The sequence below is a fragment of the Misgurnus anguillicaudatus genome, chromosome 5 (genome assembly GCF_027580225.2).
Source record: "Misgurnus anguillicaudatus chromosome 5, ASM2758022v2, whole genome shotgun sequence".
In the NCBI taxonomy this organism is placed as follows: domain Eukaryota; kingdom Metazoa; phylum Chordata; class Actinopteri; order Cypriniformes; family Cobitidae; genus Misgurnus; species Misgurnus anguillicaudatus.
Genome location: NC_073341.2, coordinates 39,093,290 through 39,112,704, shown reverse-complemented (window position 1 = coordinate 39,112,704; position 19,415 = coordinate 39,093,290). Strand labels below are relative to the sequence as shown.

General features: G+C 38.1%; 1 protein-coding gene across 1 annotated transcript in view; it reads right to left on the bottom strand.

Annotated features, from left to right (window-relative positions):
- grm6a (glutamate receptor, metabotropic 6a) overlaps window positions 1–19,415 on the bottom strand; it is a 78,792-nt gene that overhangs the window by 10,055 nt on the left and 49,322 nt on the right. Inside the window, exons 5-10 of the mRNA XM_055168045.2 lie at window positions 17,127–17,281; window positions 13,737–13,877; window positions 13,348–13,548; window positions 6,632–6,771; window positions 5,932–6,555; window positions 2,170–2,481 (exon numbers count right to left, since the gene is read on the bottom strand). Of these exons, the coding sequence (XP_055024020.2) occupies window positions 2,170–2,481; window positions 5,932–6,555; window positions 6,632–6,771; window positions 13,348–13,548; window positions 13,737–13,877; window positions 17,127–17,281 (1,573 nt within the window). The remainder of the gene's footprint in view (window positions 1–2,169; window positions 2,482–5,931; window positions 6,556–6,631; window positions 6,772–13,347; window positions 13,549–13,736; window positions 13,878–17,126; window positions 17,282–19,415) is intronic.

Sequence of the window (19,415 nt, the reverse complement as noted above, 5' to 3'; positions counted from 1 at the left end):
ATGACTCGATGAATCATTTTACAACAGCAACATTTTGAGTCAAATTCTCAATGTCAGAGAATGCTGTTTTGCGCAATAAGATTACATACAAAGTCAATGCACGCCAACTCGTGCGGGGTGATGCAAATTAAATGAATTTGGCGTGTGCGATTGCCGCAAATACACGGATGATTATCACGAAATCCAGATTTAGAATTTTTAAAAAGCCCTTGAAGTCAATTTTTTTTTGCATATATGAGATTAAGGTCTGAACTTACTATAACCATTATTTTTAGAGGATTGAAAAAATGTTTCCTATAGAATTATTTACATTTTTTAGATTATCATTATCAAAAATTATCATTACCGCAACATGATATTACATTAAATATATGCATTTACAAACTCATGTTTCGGTAATGAGAACTAAAAAGTTGTCTAGGTACTATGACAAATAAAATTTCAACTTTTACCTGGAGAGAAAAAATAAGAACTGCTTACTTGGTAGCCATCTTGAGTGTCACAGTCAATTATGTCCCTTCCAACTATTTTTTTTAAATGTTAGTTCCTTAAGGGCTTAAACAATGATTGAAAATTGTTGGTCTTGGACACATTTATATTTCTTATTATTGTCTCTACATTTACCATTGATCACCAAATATCACATGTTTCTTTACTGTAAATTTTTATAGTATAACACTGAAGCTTTTAATTTTTTAGATTTTTTAATTATAAATATTTCCATGTCAAAGGACCCAAATCCAGTCATGGACACGTTGCGGTAATGAAAATTTTCCTCTTAAATGTGGAAAAAACAACAAAATTGGTTTGTAAGATGTCATTTGAAATCATGTGCAAAATAGTACAAGAAGAAATGTTTGTAACTGTATGCTTCTTATTTTGATTATTTTGACTTTTTTATCAAAATGTTTCATGACACCTCATAAGTCTAATTTCGCGAGAATCACTCACACGCTATTCGCCTTACTGTGGGTTTACACCAAACGCGAAGCGTGCAATCGCATCGTGTTGCTCGCTCTAGATTACCCGCAGGATTTAACTTCGTGTCATGCAAATTTTTCGCTCGAGTTGAATATTTTCAACTTGGGCGAAGATGCGTTGGAGGCGAATAGCGCATTTTCACTGCAAATCGCCTCAAGCGAGGACGCGTCTGATCGCGTCTTTGCATTGACTTTGTATGTAATCTACTCGCGCAAATCGTTGAACTCACATCTGGTGTAAACCCACAGTTAAACAAGTTGAAAAATTAGAGAGAAAAATTTGCATGACACAAAGCCAAATGCCAGGAGTAATCCAGAGCGAGGAACGCGATGTTTCCCATTTGGTGTGTAAGCAGCATAAAGCCGCGTTTCCACTGCACACGACATATGGAAGCGATTGTCGGAGTTCGCCCCCTAGTGGCAGTCGTAATGAAGTTACAGTTTAATCGTAGCATAGGAGAGAAGCTCATTCCAGCGCAAGAGGCTTTATTCTAATATTTACCATAGTGGAATGAATAAATGAATGCAAATGAATGAAACAATAAACAGCTACGGAGATATGACAAAGACTGCAAATATTTTTTTGGAGAGAACATATGAAGACAAGATTAAAATAATAATGTACACATATTAAATAAATAATGTATTACTTATCAGTAATCAATAGTTTTTGTTACTAATAAAGTTAAACAAAAAGGATTAATAATTCACCTCACACACAGTTTTTGATTGGAATACACTGAAATACATCACTTCCGGTCGGTATCGCATGCGATGTAGTCGCACAAGTTCAAAATTTTTACGGATCCAATGCTCAAAACAGATTAGAAAATTACGCATCCGCAGATGAATGACTTCCGGTTTATCAGCCGTCATTTGTCGTGTGCAGTGAAAAGGCGGCATAAAGCTTTCATTCATAGGACAGTAATATAGGAACAACAACTAAGACTTACATTTATGTATTTCGGCAGACACTTTCATCCAAAGCAAATTATAATAAAGCAACTTTTGTCAGCATGTGTGTTCGTGTGATCCTTCATTAATATCCTACCAATTGAGCTACAGGAACATAAAATAAATGCAACGTTGTTACCTTATCAAACACATAATGTGATTTACCCAACAGACTCAACATCCTGGTTGGCCCTCACACAAAAACCCCAAATCAGTACATGTTCACCAATCTGACCTTTTCTGTGGACTGGGCCGTGCCGAAGAAAATTGGCACGAATGCAAGCCACACGATGCAGGTGGTGTACATAGTAAAGCCGATGGGCTTGGCCTCGTTGAAGGTCTCGGGCACACCCCTGCTCTTGACAGCGTAGACGGTACAGGTGACCATCAGTACGATGCTGTAGCTCAGGCAACAGATGAGGGACAGGTCAGACATGTCGCACTTCAGGATGCCACGCGCCAGCTCTGGATTTGGGGGGCGCAGTTCGTCGTAGTCCACAATGGTGTGCGGTGGCACGACACCGAACCAGACGAAAACACCCACAAGCTGCGGAGACAGAATCGCAAGCTTATTATTAATGGCCGGGTTGCACCAGACTTGTTGAGAGCCGCGGTTAGATTGATGGAGAGCAAAGTGCAACAGAGGCTGTGTTTAAGATCTTCTTCAGGCACCTATTTGTACAAGATTACCGGTTAAAATAGACCACCTTTCAGCTCGACTGCTCCTAATAATGGCTTTTAAAGTGCTTTTTTGAGGATACAAAAGTTTAATATCCGTTTGTGTCTTTATAACGTAGTGTAGGTGTGAAGGGCCACCGGGTGAAAACAGCTGTTTAACTTATTTTTACTTTTATGTCCAAAAGTACAACACTTTTTAATAGTCTTCATTAGGTGTTGATGTGTTAACTTTGTCTAATGTGTTGACACCCAAAAATAATACATTTTGCAATCATTTATTCACCCTCATCTTTTTCAAGTTTATTTTGAACATACACTCACCTAAGGGATTATAAGGAACACCATACTAATACTGTGTTTGACCCCCTTTCATCTTCAAAACTGCCTTATTTCTACATGGCATTGATTCAACAAGGTGCTGAAAGCATTCTTTAGAAATGTTGGCCCGTATTGATAGGATAGCATATTGCAGTTGATGGAGATTTGTGGGATGCACATCCAGGGCATGAAACTCCCGTTCCACCATTTTAGTACAGTGAACCCGTTGTCATGTTCAAGAAACCAATATGAATTGATTCAAGCTTTGTGACATGGTGCATTATCCTGCTGGATGTAGCCATCAGAAGATGGGTACATGGTGGTCATAAAGAGATGGACATGGCCAGAAATAATGCTCAGGTAGGCCGTGGCATTTAAACGATGCCCAATTGGCACTAAGAGGCCTAAAGTGTGCCAAGAAAACATCCCCCACACCATTACACCAACACCACCAGCCTGCACAGTGGTAACAAGGCATGATGGATCAATGTTCTCATTCTGTTTACGCCAAATTCTGACTCTACCATCTGAATGTCTCAGAATTCGAGACTCATCAGACCAGGCAACATTTTTCCAGTCTACAACTGTCCAATTTTGGTGAGCTTGTGCAAATTGTAGCCTCTTTTTCCCATTTGTAGTGGAAATGAGTGATACTCGGTGGGTCTTCTGCTGTTGTAGCCCATCCGCCTCAAGGTTGTGCGTGTTGTGGCTTCACAAATGCTTTGCTGCATACCTCGGTTGTAACGAGTGGTTATTTCAGTCAAAGTTGCTCTTCTATCAGCTTGAATCAGTCGGCTCATTCTCCTCTGACCTCTAGCATCAAGAAGACATTTTCACCAACAGGACTGCTGCATACTGGATGCTTTTCACACCATTCTTTGTAAACCTAGAAATGGTTGTGCGTGAAAATCCCAGTAACTGAGCAAATTGTGAAATACTCAGACCGGCCTGTATGGCACCAACAACAATGCCATGCTCAAAATTGCTTAAATCACCTTTCTTTCCCATTTTGACATTCTGTTTGGAGTTCAGGAGATTGTCTTGATCAGGACCACACCCCTAAATGCATTGAAACAACTGCCATGTGATTGGTTGATTAGATAATTGCATTAATGAAAAATTGAACAGGCGTTCCTAATAATCCTTAAGGTGAGTATATTTCAATCAAAGATGGTAAGCACACAGTTGGCATTTCCATAGTAGGACAAAGAACTACTATGGAAGTCAATGGGTACCAGTAACTGTGTGCTACTGTGTCTCTCTCTCACATGTTTTTTCCTTAAAAAACATCTTGAATACAAAATCTGCACATAAAGTTTTATATATTACAGAGTGACTCATCCTCATCAGGTAAACTTTCTGATAAACTTGTTCAGCTGCTCGGAGAACAGCAGCCGGGTGGCCGGCGTGTTGCCGTTGAGACAGATGTTGCTGTCAGAAAGCTCGGTGGAGCACTCGCATCGGTGACGCATCCGCCAACATGCGCTGGAGGAGGTGCTGAAGGAGAAACGTCCTGCTGTCAATCATTCTCACCCTCCATTAATCTCGCCTCCCCCGCGCTCCGTTTCCAATGAGTCATGCACATAATTTTGGGGATAACTACAAAGCGCTTTGGAAATATTCTTTAAATCAGGCCGAGACAGGAGAGGGTCCTTCGTGTCCCCTGTAACAATTATAGCCATTATTGATGCTGAATCTGTTGCTTTCACACATTTAGCCTGGCACAAGCGAAATAAAGCCAAGCACTCAACCTGATGATGTGTGCAGCTTATCAGTGTCTGCAGAGCAACCAAACACAGCGAAATCTGCCTGTCTGGATGCTGTTATTGACAAAACCACTACATTAATCCACATGAACATGTTTAAAGTCAGATAACATTATTGTAGCTTTAGGTAGCTACTTCCTCCATTTGAGTCTCCTTCATTAGTTAAATGGGAATTCCTAACCTCACTTTCCTTGTTGAAGGTATCACAATAAGTTTTAAAAGATGAGATAATATTTAAAAGGTAAATATTGATATTCGTAGTTAGGGCTGGCTTCTGAATGGCCGCTTTCTTGTGTACCTTCCTCGTTTTTGGATGGCGTCGCCTCCTCAGAGTCTCCTTTACCCTCACCAATTACCAGAAGCTAGTTATTATAGTTTATAAAGTTTTTAATATCTATATGTTTCGTACAAAATTGCATTGATTCTCCTTTAGAAGGTCTTTGTTAACCTCATGAAACCATGTTGATTACTTTTGTGAAGGATGGATGGACTTTTTTGGGCTTCAAATCAAAAGCACCATTTACTACCATTATAAAACTTGGAACGCCAAATCAGTAATTTAAAATGAATGTGTGTTTGCTGAAGGGACCCAAGACGACCAAACTATCTTGCGTGTGTATATCGAGTCCTTTTCCAACCCCTCCTTTGTTTGGCAAGAGCACTTGCGACACCATTTACATTCGGGTAAAAAAATGCAACTGGTTCGGGTCGGACTCGGGTCTAATTTTCTCGGGTTTGTCTCGGTTCCTTCCCGAAAATTATTTATGCACGTCAGATTCGGGGAAAAGTGATTCGGGTCATGCCGGGTCAGGTACATTTCTTTGGACCCGAGAGGACCTCTACTTTGAATTACGTTTGATATCGTATGAAATGTGCAAATAAAGTTTAGCCTTGTCCTGCCTTATTAATAAAAAGTATTTAGAATGCAGGATGCATACTCGACTTACAGCATAAAATACAACAGGCCTTATAAGATATTATAAAAATTATCAAAGAAATGTCTAATTGTATGCACTTGTACCTTTATAAACTTTGTAAATAAAATCGCTCATCAACTGCAAAACAAGTATAGCAAATAATTTCCAATGAACTAAGTTTGGATGCACTTATTCAAATCTCACACACTATTTAGCACGTGTACTATGTGAAATAGCATGCAGCCTGCGGGAAGCAAAAATGTAATTATGATCCCATTAGCATCAGCTTTCCAAAACCAGCCACACATTATTGCTCACCTGTACTGAGATCAGTACGAATGTAATCACAAGCTGCGAAGTGGGGCTGATGAATTTCGGCGGCGTGACAGACTTTTTGCCCTGCTCGAAGATGCGATAGATGCGATTGGTCTTGGTGAGCATGGCCGAGTACGTAATGCACATGCCCAGACCCAGCAGCAGCCTGCGGAAAGCACACACCACCGTCTCGGGCTCGGCGATCATGAGGAAGGTGATGAAATAGATGAGGAAGATTCCGGTCAGGAGCACGTAGCTAAGCTCACGTCCCGCGGCTCTCACGATGGGCGTGTCGTTGAAGCGGATGAAGGTGACGATGACGGACAAAGTGGCGAATATCCCGAGAATGGCCAGGAAAAGAGGAATGATGGCCCAGGCCGAATGCCACTCCAGTTTGATGATGGGTGTGGGCCGGCATGCCGTGCGGTTGGGGGTGGGACGCATGTCGAAGGGACACATCTCGCAGTTGAACTCGTCGGCTTGAAACTGGTACCCATCGCAGAGTTCGCAGTGCCAGCAGCAGGGTACGCCTTTCACCATTTTCTTCCTCTCTCCGGAGCGACACGGAAAACTGCACACAGAATCCGGAATCTGAGTGGATCCATCGCTCCACTGCATTTCCTCTACCTGACAAAAAATTTACATCTTTTAATATAAGAAAAAGATGAATGAAGAGAACTGTCCTAAACTGATATCAAGTTACGTTGATTCGCAGGTTATTGGTCCACTGGCCGATGACTTTGTATCCTGGATTGGTGGTGTTGCTCATCTGGTACTGAAAGATGTCGTAACGTCCAGGAGCGTCACCATTTTCATTAAACAGGACCGCAGTCCCGGCACTACCTGACAATGACAAAACAAACTGGAATTATTTGACATCAGAAAACAAATGTCCTCATTTAAAGGTCAAACGTGTAAACAATTACATATAGGGCTAAGCAAATAAAATGATAATATTTTCTTAAAGGAAAACATCACAGTTTTTCAATATTTTACTGTTCTTACCTCAGCTTGGATGAATTAATACATACCTATCTTTTCTCAATGTGTGCACTAGCCCCATTCATTCCTTAGGATCCAAACAGGGATGAATTTAGAAGAAAATTGCTGTGTTATTTTGTGCCACCATACTTACTTGTGTAACTACTCATGTAAGAGTCTTTAAATAGGACAATCATCAAAGTGTTTTGTTGCTTCTAAATTCATCCCTGTTTGGATCCTAAGGAATGAATGGGGCTAGGCTAAATGCTAACACATTCACGACACGCTGTACAAAGACGAAGTGCATGCATTGACTAAGATAGGTATGTATTAATTTGTCTAAGTTAAGGTAAGAACATAGTAAAATATTGAAAAACAGTGGTGTTGTCCTTTAAATAAAACAAAACATGCTATCTTCAGTTTCTGAGTGCATGACCACAGTCAGAGGTATCATGAGGAGATGTCAAGTGCTAGAAACCTTGAACACCTCCTCTTCCCGTCACTCCTTCTCCACAGAGAGACTCCCGAACATCTTCACTTCGCTCTACAACCATCTGTCGTATAGACGCTCTATTCATGCATACTTTATCCTGCTGAATATTACATGTGGTGATATCTGTTTTAGTCCTTAATAAGATTTTAAAAGAACCGTCTCTCCAAAATAACTAACATACAGGGATCATTTATTCACCATCATACCTGGACGGCTCATACGGCCCAATTTTAACGATTTAAGACCATTGTGTAAAGCGCATGCCGCAGGTGCACTTAGGGTGTGTCCAAATCCACTTTTGCTAGATCAAAAATGGAAGAAACTATTCTTTAAATAAGTCATGGGTGTGTTTTGGGCGTAACACGTAAAAAATCTGAGTCATCTCCTATTCTCTTTAAAAGTCAGTCGTGCTTGCACCATGGCAGATTCGCTATTTACAGGGTTCCCACACCTTAGTTAACTTCAAATTCAAGGACCTTTCAAGGACTTTCCAGGTCCAGTACCCTCAAATTCAAAGACTAAATGCGGGGACACATTTCAAGTGAGAGCAAGGTTACATTGTGTTACCCTTTAAGATACATTGTTACAGTTCCCTTTCGAGGGAACTCGTGCTGCGTCACTGCAGTGACACATTGGGGACACCTCCAGGGGTAAGTGCGTCTGAATGTGTATATCAAATTCAACCAATGGTGATGATTAACAACAAAGATGAGGTGGCGCGTAAGTATATCGCTATCTGAAATATTGCCAAAAACACTGTTACAGGGACGCAGGAAGTATGGCAAGGGAGACGCAGCGTCTCGTTCCCTTCTCAGGAAACAACAGTTACATACATAACCCGTGACGTTTTCATGTGTCAAACACAACTATATGCAAAAAAGCCTACACTAAACAGGGAATAATATGGATTTTTTTCCCCAGAAAACCTTTTGCATAAAATAGATTCAAGCACTTTCAATGACCTGTATCTATGTATGTATATTTTCAAAAACTTCCCAGGGCCTTGAATTTTTCACCCAGATTCACAAACTTTCAAGTATTTCAAGGACCCGTTGAAACCTGTATTTACATCCTTAGATGAAGGATCACGGATGGATGAATGTGTGGATATCTATCTATTATATGCAGATATATATACAATATCCACCTTTAGTATATAGACAAAATTTTTGTTACAATGAACCGCACCTATGGGATAAGTTGTCACGTTTGCACTCCTGTCACTTTCGGTGTAATTGTACGATAACGGCAGGTCCCACAAACAAAATGTAAGTGTTCATTTGCAGCAGAGATGTGTGTGTTGATTTTGTAAAAAAAAAAGTATTGATCTATTTTTTTATATATTCACATTACTTTGTGCCTTTCTCTCCCCTACACCATTGTCTACCATGCTAAAACCAAAGAGATGTGGCGAAGAGAGTAGTCGGGTGATTCTCACGAAACCATTGAAACACCACGGCACTAATGATTTTAGCTTTAAAATGTGTAATGTAGTAACATTAAAAAGCATCAGAATTAACATAATACTTGTGTTCTACTGTGTGATTTCAACATAAGAATTTATAATTGGAAATTTTATCTCATTTTCTGCTGAAATTCTCATTACCGCAATGTGTCCGGCTGTGTTTGAACATACGTTATGTTGTAATTTAATCAAATTAACACAAAAATATTAAGAAAAAAAATAAATGGATGTTTTGCTAGACTACTTTAGATGACAGAAAAAATATTTACTGAATATTCATGTATAATAATAATGAAGAAAAATTAGGAAAATGATGTTTCCATGCCTGATGTTCTCATCCTCCGCAACACTTTTTGAGAACAGTTAATAAGCACACATACAGAATTTTAATAAAGTTTGATTTTGAGTGACCAAGCACATGGACCAGTTACTTCAAGATGGCTACCAGGTAAGATCATTTTTTTCACAGTTAATTTGAAATATTGTCTTGTCAGAATGCTTACACGACATTTTGATTATCATTACCGCAACAGATGCTTATTAAATGTTAATTTAATTAATAGAAGCATAATACTTTCATTTTAAATGCATGTGCAGAATCTCCAAATCATGTTCTTTTAGGTTTGTCATGTCATTTTGAAAATATGTCAGTGTTGATGTTTTCTGACTGTTGCGGTAATGAGATTTTTTAGGACAAATTTTTTAAATTATGTTACAAAAAGTGTTAAATGATAAGTAAAAGTTTTTAAATGAATGTTCCCATTTACTCCAGACTTTGTTTTTCAATGTCTGGTGGGAAAAAAAGTAAATTTAAGCAATTTTTACGTTTTCATGCTTGACATTTTTAAAACCAAGTTTTCGTGAGAATCACCCAGTCAGGAGTAGTGCCATGAATAGTGTGAGTACCAGGCAACATCTCCAGGTGCTCCTTTGAGAACCAGGTCAAAAAAGTGATGTGCACCCCTGACCATAATGCTTTTAAAAGGATAATAAAAGTACAGTCTGTACAGTACACTATATTCCAAAGAAGATGATCTTTGTTCTGACCGTTCCTCACAGTAGCTTCAGAAGAATGTTGTTTTTTTGTCATTTTCGAATAAGAGAAAAGCTAAGATCTTCTTTTGTGTCGCTGATAAAAGCCTCATACTAGTTTGAAATGACATAATAAGAGTGAATAAATGATGATTAAATTTAATTTAATTTCTGAGTAAACTGTAACTTTAAATGTAAACATTTAGCTAAATGTTTTCCATGTGCCATTTAATCTGAGTACAGTATTGTGCAAAAGCTTTGTTGCTTATATTTTGATTCAGTTTTTTTTTAATACTGCATATACATTTCTGGTTGTATTCTAATAAAGAGACTGAGAAATAATTATATACAGATTGCTAAAACAACAAATCTAACGGTGGCCTAAGACTTTTGCACAGTACTTTATGCATATTTAGTTTAGTCTGTACTAGATCACTTCCCTTAAATAACACATCATTAAAAACTAATATCCTTAAGTTACCCCCTAAGACCTTAAAAGAACAATTTTCCTTTCCGCTGTTTGCACATCCTGTGTAGGAAGACATATTTATAAGAACTTTTGGGGTGAAACTAAGGACGTTCATGTGTTTGTTTTGCATCAAAATAATGCACATTGCAGAAAATAGCCTCCAGGCAAACGCTCAACAAAATGATTTCAGAATGACGGTCCGACTGGAGTGTTGATGGAGCGCTTGAAAACATTTGAACAAATGTGAATGTATTTTCTGGAGGTTTGCATGAGTACACTGTCTGAAATTAAGGTACAAAAGCTTTCACTACGACAATACCCTTTTTCCATAGAGTTATTAATAAAAGAGTGTTTTGGTGGCATGCAAGTAAATTTTTTCATCATATGTTTTTTTTCGGTTTCTGAGTTGGGTATGTAAGATACCAAAACCAATGTTATGTCATATTAATCAGTGTCTTGTTGACTAAAACATAGCATCGTTTTGAAAGAGCTCTTAGCAACCTTTTTTGCTTGAAAATATTTTGACCCAGCGGGTCCCTTATTTTGACCCTCAGCACTTACGATATGAAAACCGCTAACGTTAGCGTTATTCTTGCCGTTGTTTTAAATAGGCTAGACATGAATGATTGCTGGCTGCCAGCAAAATAAATGTGCCTGTCGTCTCCAAAATCATGTGTCAAATGTATTTTTGTTCATATTTTTAATATTGATTGAATAAGGTCACGTCAAAGATTAAAATCATAATGAAATGAATGGCTACAATCAGACTTTGATTCTCATTATCTCAGAATTTGATTTTGAGACTGTAGTATGGTTTTACAGACTGGGTCACATATAAAAATGTTTTTTTTTTTGTCATTATTGTGCTGCGTTTTGCACATATTTAGACAGATATATAAACAATATCCACTTCAAGTATATAGACAAAATAGTATTGAAATATTTGCCGGCAAACTTAATTTTAGCAAGTGTTAAAACTTGCCCCCTGCCTGTTACAATTAACCCCACCTATTGGGTAAGTTGTAACGTTTGCACTTCTGTTCACGTTTCGTGTAATTGTCCAAGAATGGTAAGTACTAGAAACAAACTTCACATGTTCATTTGTAGCAGATGTGTGTGTTGCTTGTGTAAAAATATAATTAATCAAAAAAAAAAAAAACATTAAACCCCTACCATTTATGTAGAGATATGTACCTTTGACATACATGTATGTTGCTTTGCGGTACTAATTTGCACTCTTTAGGTACAAAAGTGTACTTTTTGAAAGGGAACCTCCCCAGTGACAGCTTTTGTACCTTAATTTCAGACAGTGTACTCATGCAAAACTCTAGCAAATACATTCAGATTTGCACAGATGTTTTGATGCGTTCCATGAAGGAATTCCCATCAACGCTTCCAGTCGGACCGTCATTCTGCAATCATTTTGTTGAGTGGATGTAAAAAGACAATCTCAAAGAAACTACTAGAGCATAGCTGGTACATGCTGTATATAAAGTCGAAATGACTTTAAGACTTAATCTCAGTTGTTTTACACTTACAGTATATTGATTTAGGAAGCTCATAGTTGTATTGATAACTTTAATCATCTTTTTATGTTGCTTTGTCCTTTTTAAAGCTCACATACCACATCTGTTCATCTCATGTTAATCTGGAGTACCTATAGAGTTGTATTACAATCTTTATATCTCAGAAGAGTCTTTAGTTTTTATCAGATTTATAAAAGACAGATCAGCTCTAGCGATTGTTTCCAAAAAAGCACCAGATTCCGGATGCGTCCAGCGGGACACACAACGACACACACAATACATTATCCTACTATTTCTGAATAATTTATGATTCACTACATGTTCGTTTCGTTCACATTATATGCACTTACGCGCCGATTGCCAACAAAACAAAGACATCCTCCTTTACTCTCACTCTGATTGACATGTGGGTGGGCTTTTTCAGAGGAAGTTCCCATAAAAGGAATATGGGGGTCACTGATATGTAACGGGTACCCATGTTCGAAAAAAAACTTTCCGAAACTTGTAGGAAAGAGGAAGCATGAGTTCAGCCCAGAAATACTCTGTTCATGTGTTTGTTTTGCATCAAAATAATGCATATTGCAGACGATTCCCTGCAGGCAAACGCTCAACAAAATGACTTCAGAATGACGGTCCGATTGGAGCGTTGATGGAATGCTTGAAAACTTTTGAACAAATGTATTTGCTAGAGGTTTGCATGAGTACACTGTCTAAAATAAAGTTACAAAAGCTGACACTGGGACAATACCCTTCAAACAGGTCCCAATATGTACCATTTAGGTACAGATATGTACCTTTGACGTACCAGTATGTTGCTTTGTGGTACTAATTTGTACTCTTTAGGTACAAAAGTGTACATCCTCGTTCGCTCTCACTCTTATTTGACATGTGGGTAGGCTTTTCCAGAGGAAGTGCCCATAAAAGGAATATGGGGGTCAATGATATGTAACGGGTACCCATGTTAAAAAAAAACTTTCCGAAACTTGTAGGAAAGAGGAAGCATGAGTTCATTCCAAAAATACTCCATTCATGTGTTTGTTTTGCATCAAAATAATGCATATTGCAGATGCTCAACAAGTTTTTGACACTTTGCATTTGTTTATCATGAGGATTAAAACTCCTTAACTGTGTTAATATGTCAGAATGCATGAAAACGCATTAAACATCACTCATTACAGACAAGAACATGTTAAATTGTTTCAACATTTCTCCAGAAGCAATAATGCCATACTGCTTTCAAACAACATAAGGAGAAGTACAGTAAACAATGGCAGAATAAAAATAATTTGGATATGCTGGTCTATTGAATATGTACATATTGGGTGATCCATGTCAATATGTACAACACTGAACACCACTACACACTTATCATACATCAGACAAAAGCAAAACCTATGTAGATTTTTAACTGGAGTCTGATGCCATCGCTCATGCCACTGTGATGTTGACTCACCGTTGAAGTTTACAGAGCGGATGTATTTGAGCAGCATGCGACCTTCCACTGGATCCATCTTATCACAGACGCCCGTGGCTCCCGGGCACAAATCCTGGTGCATGTTGTGCAAAGCATGAGCCATAGCATACACTGCATCAATTACAAACTGGACCTTTCCTTCCTGCTCGTAATGGGAATCGCGACTGATCCGTTCCTCTCCTGGAAGAGAGAGAATGACTGAAGGTGAAAGGTTATACAGATAAAAGAAATTCAAATGTTTTGATTGGATATTCTCACATGTTTTTAGTAGATATGGTTGTTAACATGTTAATGTTAAGTCCTCTTGTATTCTTGAATACTAGCAACTTAAAGCTGAAGAATTCAGTTTTGATTCATGTTGCTTCTACCTGTGCATTTTTTCTTCTCTGGGTCAATCTTGATCCCCGGTCGTGTAAGTTTGCACCTGAAGTCGTCTTCCCAGAATTCAGCAAACCAGATATTTCTGCGGTTGTTCTCCAGGGATCGAGTAGTAAAATACTGATCAAATCCTAAACAGAAATAGAAATGCACTAAAAATGATAGTCCTGTTTATTTGCACATGTAGTCCGTTTTCTTTTTGTACCCAATACCCAATCCTAGAATTTATGATAACTTTTACACTCACCTAAAGGATTATTAGGAACACCTGTTCAATTTCTCATTAATGCAATTATCTAATCAACCAATCACATGGCAGTTGCTTCAATGCATTTAGGGGTGTGGTCCTGGACAAGACAATCTGCTGAACTACAAACTGAATGTCAGAATGGGAAAGAAAGGTGATTTTTGCAATTTTGAGCGTGAAATGGTTGTTGGGGCCAGACGGGCCGGTCTGAGTATTTCACAATCTGCTCAGTTACTGGGATTTTCACGCACAACCATTTCTAGGGTTTACAAAGAATGGTGTGAAAAGGGAAAAACAACAAATATGCAGCAGTCCTGTGGGCGAAGATGCCTTTTGATGCTAGCGATCAGAGGAGAATGAGCCGACTGATTCAAGCTGATAGAAGAGCAACTTTGACTGAAATAATCACACGTTACAACTGAGGTATGCAGCAAAGCATTTGTGAAGCCGCAACACGCAACCACTCATCTCCACTACAAATAGAAAAAAGAGGCTACAATTTGCATGAGCTCACCAAAATTGGATACAGTTGAAGACTGGAAAAATGTTGCCTGGTCTGATGAGTCTCGAGAATTTTTGTTGAGACATTCAGATGGAAGAGTCAGAATTTGGCGTAAACAGAATGAGAACATGGATCCATCATGCTTTGTTACCACTGTGCATGCTGCTGGTGGTGATGTAATGGTGTGGGGGATGTTTTCTTGGCACACTTTAGGCCCCTTAGTGTCACTTGGGCATCCTTTAAATGCCACAGCCTACCTGAGCATTGTTTCTGACCATGTCCATCCCTTGATGCCCATCCTCTGATGGCTACTTCCAGCAGGATAATGCACTATGTCACAAAGCTCGAATTATTTCAAATTGGTTTCTTGAACATGACAATGAGTTCCCTGTACTAAAATGGCCCCCACAGTCACCAGATCTCAACCCCAATAGAGCATCTTTGGGATGTGGTGGAACTGGAGCTTCGTGCCCTGGATGTGCATCCCACAAATCTCCATCAACTGCAAGATGCTATCCTATCAATATGGGCCAACATTTCTAAAGAATGCTTTCATTTAGCACCTTGTTGAATCAATGCCACGTAGAATTAAGGCAGTTCTAAAGGCGAAAGGGGTCAAACACAGTATTAGTATGGTGTTCCTAGTAATCCTTTAGATGAGTGTAAATCAGAATAAAAATAACTTAAAGGCGGGGTGCATGATCTCTGAAAGCCAATGTTGACATTTGAAATCACCTAAACCCACCCCACACATACGCAACCCAGGAAATGATGTCGATTAGACGACACGCCTCCTTACTGCTGATTGGCTACAATTGTGTTTTGGTAGTCAGCCTGACTCTCTTTTCCAAAGTTTTTCAGATATCTTGCACTCCGCCTTTAAACACTAAATTAGTGTTCACAGCAAGCAATAGCCATCATTTCATTGTCTAGAGCCCTATTCGGACGGTAATTGTTTTTCGTGGGGACATAAGAGATTTTCATCATTTACAGGGGTAGTCAGTGATTTTTATTGCTTTCTGAATCCAGAATGTCAGTGTGTTTCTTCGTCCACCGGCTGAATTACCTACTGTTTTTTGACAAACACCAAGGTCGTGTGGTAATTTAATTGCCATCTGAATCCAGATCTCGGAGTTTATGAAAGGGGATCAATGCAAAAGTCATTCTGCACTTCCTTTAAGACCACTAAAAAGCACCATATGGTGCACGCAGTTCACGTTTATTCATGTCTGTGTCAAGCGATTTTCTTTGCGAGCATTTTAAACATCTTCATAACTGAAATGATGAGAAGTAGGGCACAATCTTTTATTGCTCTTCTACAGCAAGTGGGAGCTGATATAAATAAAGAGAAGAAAATCACGACAACTTTCAAAATGTGTATTATTAGCAGCAACAAGTAAAAATACAAATTTAAAATGTATTCAATTACACAACAGTATTCCATATACATATAATCAAGTATCCGGGTCATGTGAATGATCATGTAATTAACCACACCTGCCACGCATTTCCAGGTGTTTTGAATATAAACTCACACATCCACCACAAATTTATCTGCATGAGTTTTATCACGGAGGAGGTATGCAAATGTATTTTTACAGACATACTCATGAAAAACAATTACCGTCCGAATAGGGCTAAGGTTAACTATAGACCAAATATCAGGGTTGCCAGGTTTTCACAGCAAAACCCGCCCAATTTTCGCCTTTCAAAGAGTTCATCTGCTTAAATTCGCATTCCTGGGACTGAATATCATATTATTGGAGTCACTTCAACTTGCGGTCACGAAAAACAGCCCACGGCAGAGTATTAAAGTAGCCCTATTCTGCCGGAAAAACGTGGACTTGGCAACCCTGTGTCCAGCTATAAGTAACCCACTTCTAGACAAAATAACCTCGAATTTTACAAGTCTTGAATTTGGGTTACATGTACTAATGAAATAATTTGGGATGTATGAGATGTATGATATTCCATCAGTCAATAGTGATTACGTGTTTGGTTTCATTTATTTCTTTATTTTTGGGCTATTGTTAGATGTCTACATTTTTTACTGACAGCCCAAAAATGCCTTGTTTTAACCTAGACATCTGGGATGTGTTTGGACGGAGCCCTATTAAATGTCTTTTAAACATAAAATTGCTTGCTGGGTTGAATGTTGTTTAAAAGACAATGCCAGGGTGGTTACGTGTTGTAGGTTGGGGAGAATAAGGAGACTTTTGGCACAAAAATATTATGCAGGAAAGTGTTGAGTGAATTCAGGTCTTAAAGGAACACGCCCACATTTTGGGAATTTAGCTTATTCACCGTATCCCCCAGAGTTAGATAAGTCCATACATACCTTTCTCATCTCTGTGCGTGCTGTAACTCTGTCTGACGCAGCCCCCGCTAGCTTAGCTTAGCACAAAGACTGGAAGTGAATGGCTCCAGCTAGCATACTGCTCCCAATAAGTGACAAAATAACGCCAACATTTTCCTATTCATGTGTTGTGATCTTTATGTGTTATACAAATCACAACACATAAATAGGAAAATGTTTGCGTTATTTTGTCACTTATTGGGAGAATGTGGGCGTGTCCTTTAACAGAATGAGTAGCTACACACAATCTTTAGGACACACAGTAAGTTTCATACCTTCAACCGATGCTCTTTTGGGCAGAATTGTGACGGCACCCTCGGCGACTTCCTCTTGGTCCAGGATTGGAGAACTCTTCGCTCCCCAACTATCTGATCCTACGAACTTAAAGTGACCGGTCAAATTGGACTTCTTTGCTGCCTCCAGAACCTGCCTGGACAAAAATGGCCAAATCAAACTTAACGCAAAGTCATATTAGTTTATGATATTAATGGCTCTTTTGAAACAAAGGACAAAATCTTATGTAGACTTTAACAAAGCAAAGCTCCATCCTGACCAGCCTAAACTCAGCCTTAAGCGAAGAAACATCAGAAATCATACCAGTTGTGGCATCACAAATATTAAAACATGTCAATCCATATTTACATATCAGCCATCATTCAGTGTTTAACATCTTGACTGTAATGTGAATAAAGTAACTTCGCTTTTAAATAACGAATGATAAAGCAATTAAGTTTTGCTAAAACAATATATCAAAATGTTTTAGTTAGAGTGACACTTAACTAAGTTTTTGTGAATTAATTTTATTCAGTTATGCATTTGACTTCAGCCGCATCGCTGACAGTACACGCAGCGCGAGAGACAGCTCATGTTTGTAGGACAGCTTTAATGAGGAAAACTTTATCTACGCAGAAGAATTCATCATAAGCCCGTCAATAAGCTTGTCAGCACAAACCATATGGATTAGAGAGAGTCTGAGAGAGCAAATACAGAAGCATCACTCCTGAATATAGATGCTGATAACTGTGTGTTACCTGCTGTGGCTTTTATTGATAAAAGCATTGTGTCAAACATGGATAATGTCAAATCACGTTATAAGAAAAAAAAACACAGAAATGACATTTCCCTGTTGATATTTTAGTTTTAAAATCACTGCAGAAACTAAAACAGACATGTGAAGCATTTTATAATAGTTTTCTTTGATAGCTTTTAGCCAAAACTTCAAACAGTAGGGTAAATTGACTTGCAAAACCGAGTTGTTTTAACTTCATGCTGCGTTTTTTACAGTGTTACCAAAATAAACTTGATTTTGGTTACATGTTGTTTTTGCCAAAATAACTTGTAAGATGTCTGATATTCAACGTGTTTGGTTTTTGTTTATATATTTAATTTATTTATGAATAGACATCTATTAAATATTCACTGACAGCCCAAATTTTGCCTTGTTTAAGTCTAGACATCTGAGCTGTGTTTGGACGGCTATTAGGAAATGAATTGCTGGGAAGTGACTTCAATCAACATTTTGTCTTGGGGTATGTTTACATTAATGCTTACCTTTTAAAACGCATTACTTTTGCCACGTTTATGCCTTTCATTTACACTACGCCAGCGTTTTCGATCCTCTTAAACGGAGTCGTTCGTAAACGCTGTCGTAAACCTGTTTTAGTTTGAGAACTCAGACGTTGCACTGCAGTGTAAATGAACGTAGACGGAGTCTTATGTAAACGAACAGCTGATGTTAACGTGACAGCGCATCATTTTTAAAGTAAAAATTATTTTTATTCAAGTGAGGTTTGCAACGGAGGTTTTGCCAAAAATAGTAAACATCTACCAACCAGCTATTATAAACGCTATATCAGATTGTTTTAACTTGTCTCCTTATTGATAATGTCTGTTTTATATTTATGTTTGAATATTGTTGTAATGTTGTTTATGTTTTGTTTAAATTTAGTTAGCTTATTACGAAAGATAGACTGTAATTTTAAACGCCACATAGGGCGCTGTAAAGGCCAATATGAAGGGAGAATTGTAATGCATCAGACATTATTTTCGAGTTTAATTTAAGTTTTGTTGGCTACTTTAAAAAGAATTTCGTTTCATATAATTTGTCTCTTAATTTTAATCGATATTTTCTGATAAGTTTTGTGAATATAAATGAATAAAAACAATAAAATCAACGTCATATTAATATTTAATGCTCGGTTAGCCGATTGTGCTTTTTGCTATTTCTATGTTGCTAGCGGAGGACGTGCACGGACCTCGCACACTTTTAAAAATTAACCTCATAATTATTTTTATTAATTAATTGCACACTGAACAGCGACAGGTAAGGAAAGATAAGTTATTTGGTGTTTGGTGTTTGTGTGAAAATTTTTTAAATGGACTATAAGATCATAAATATGAACTGTGAACAATGAACTATTATAAATATAACAGCGTGAAATGGCTGAAGAGGAACTCCCGACATTAAAGCAATAAGCATTTCTGTAGGCTAAAGCTATACTTCAACTCTTATTATGTTTGATTGAAGTTTGCATTTGGTGAAATTTATTTTTAATTCAAGTTCG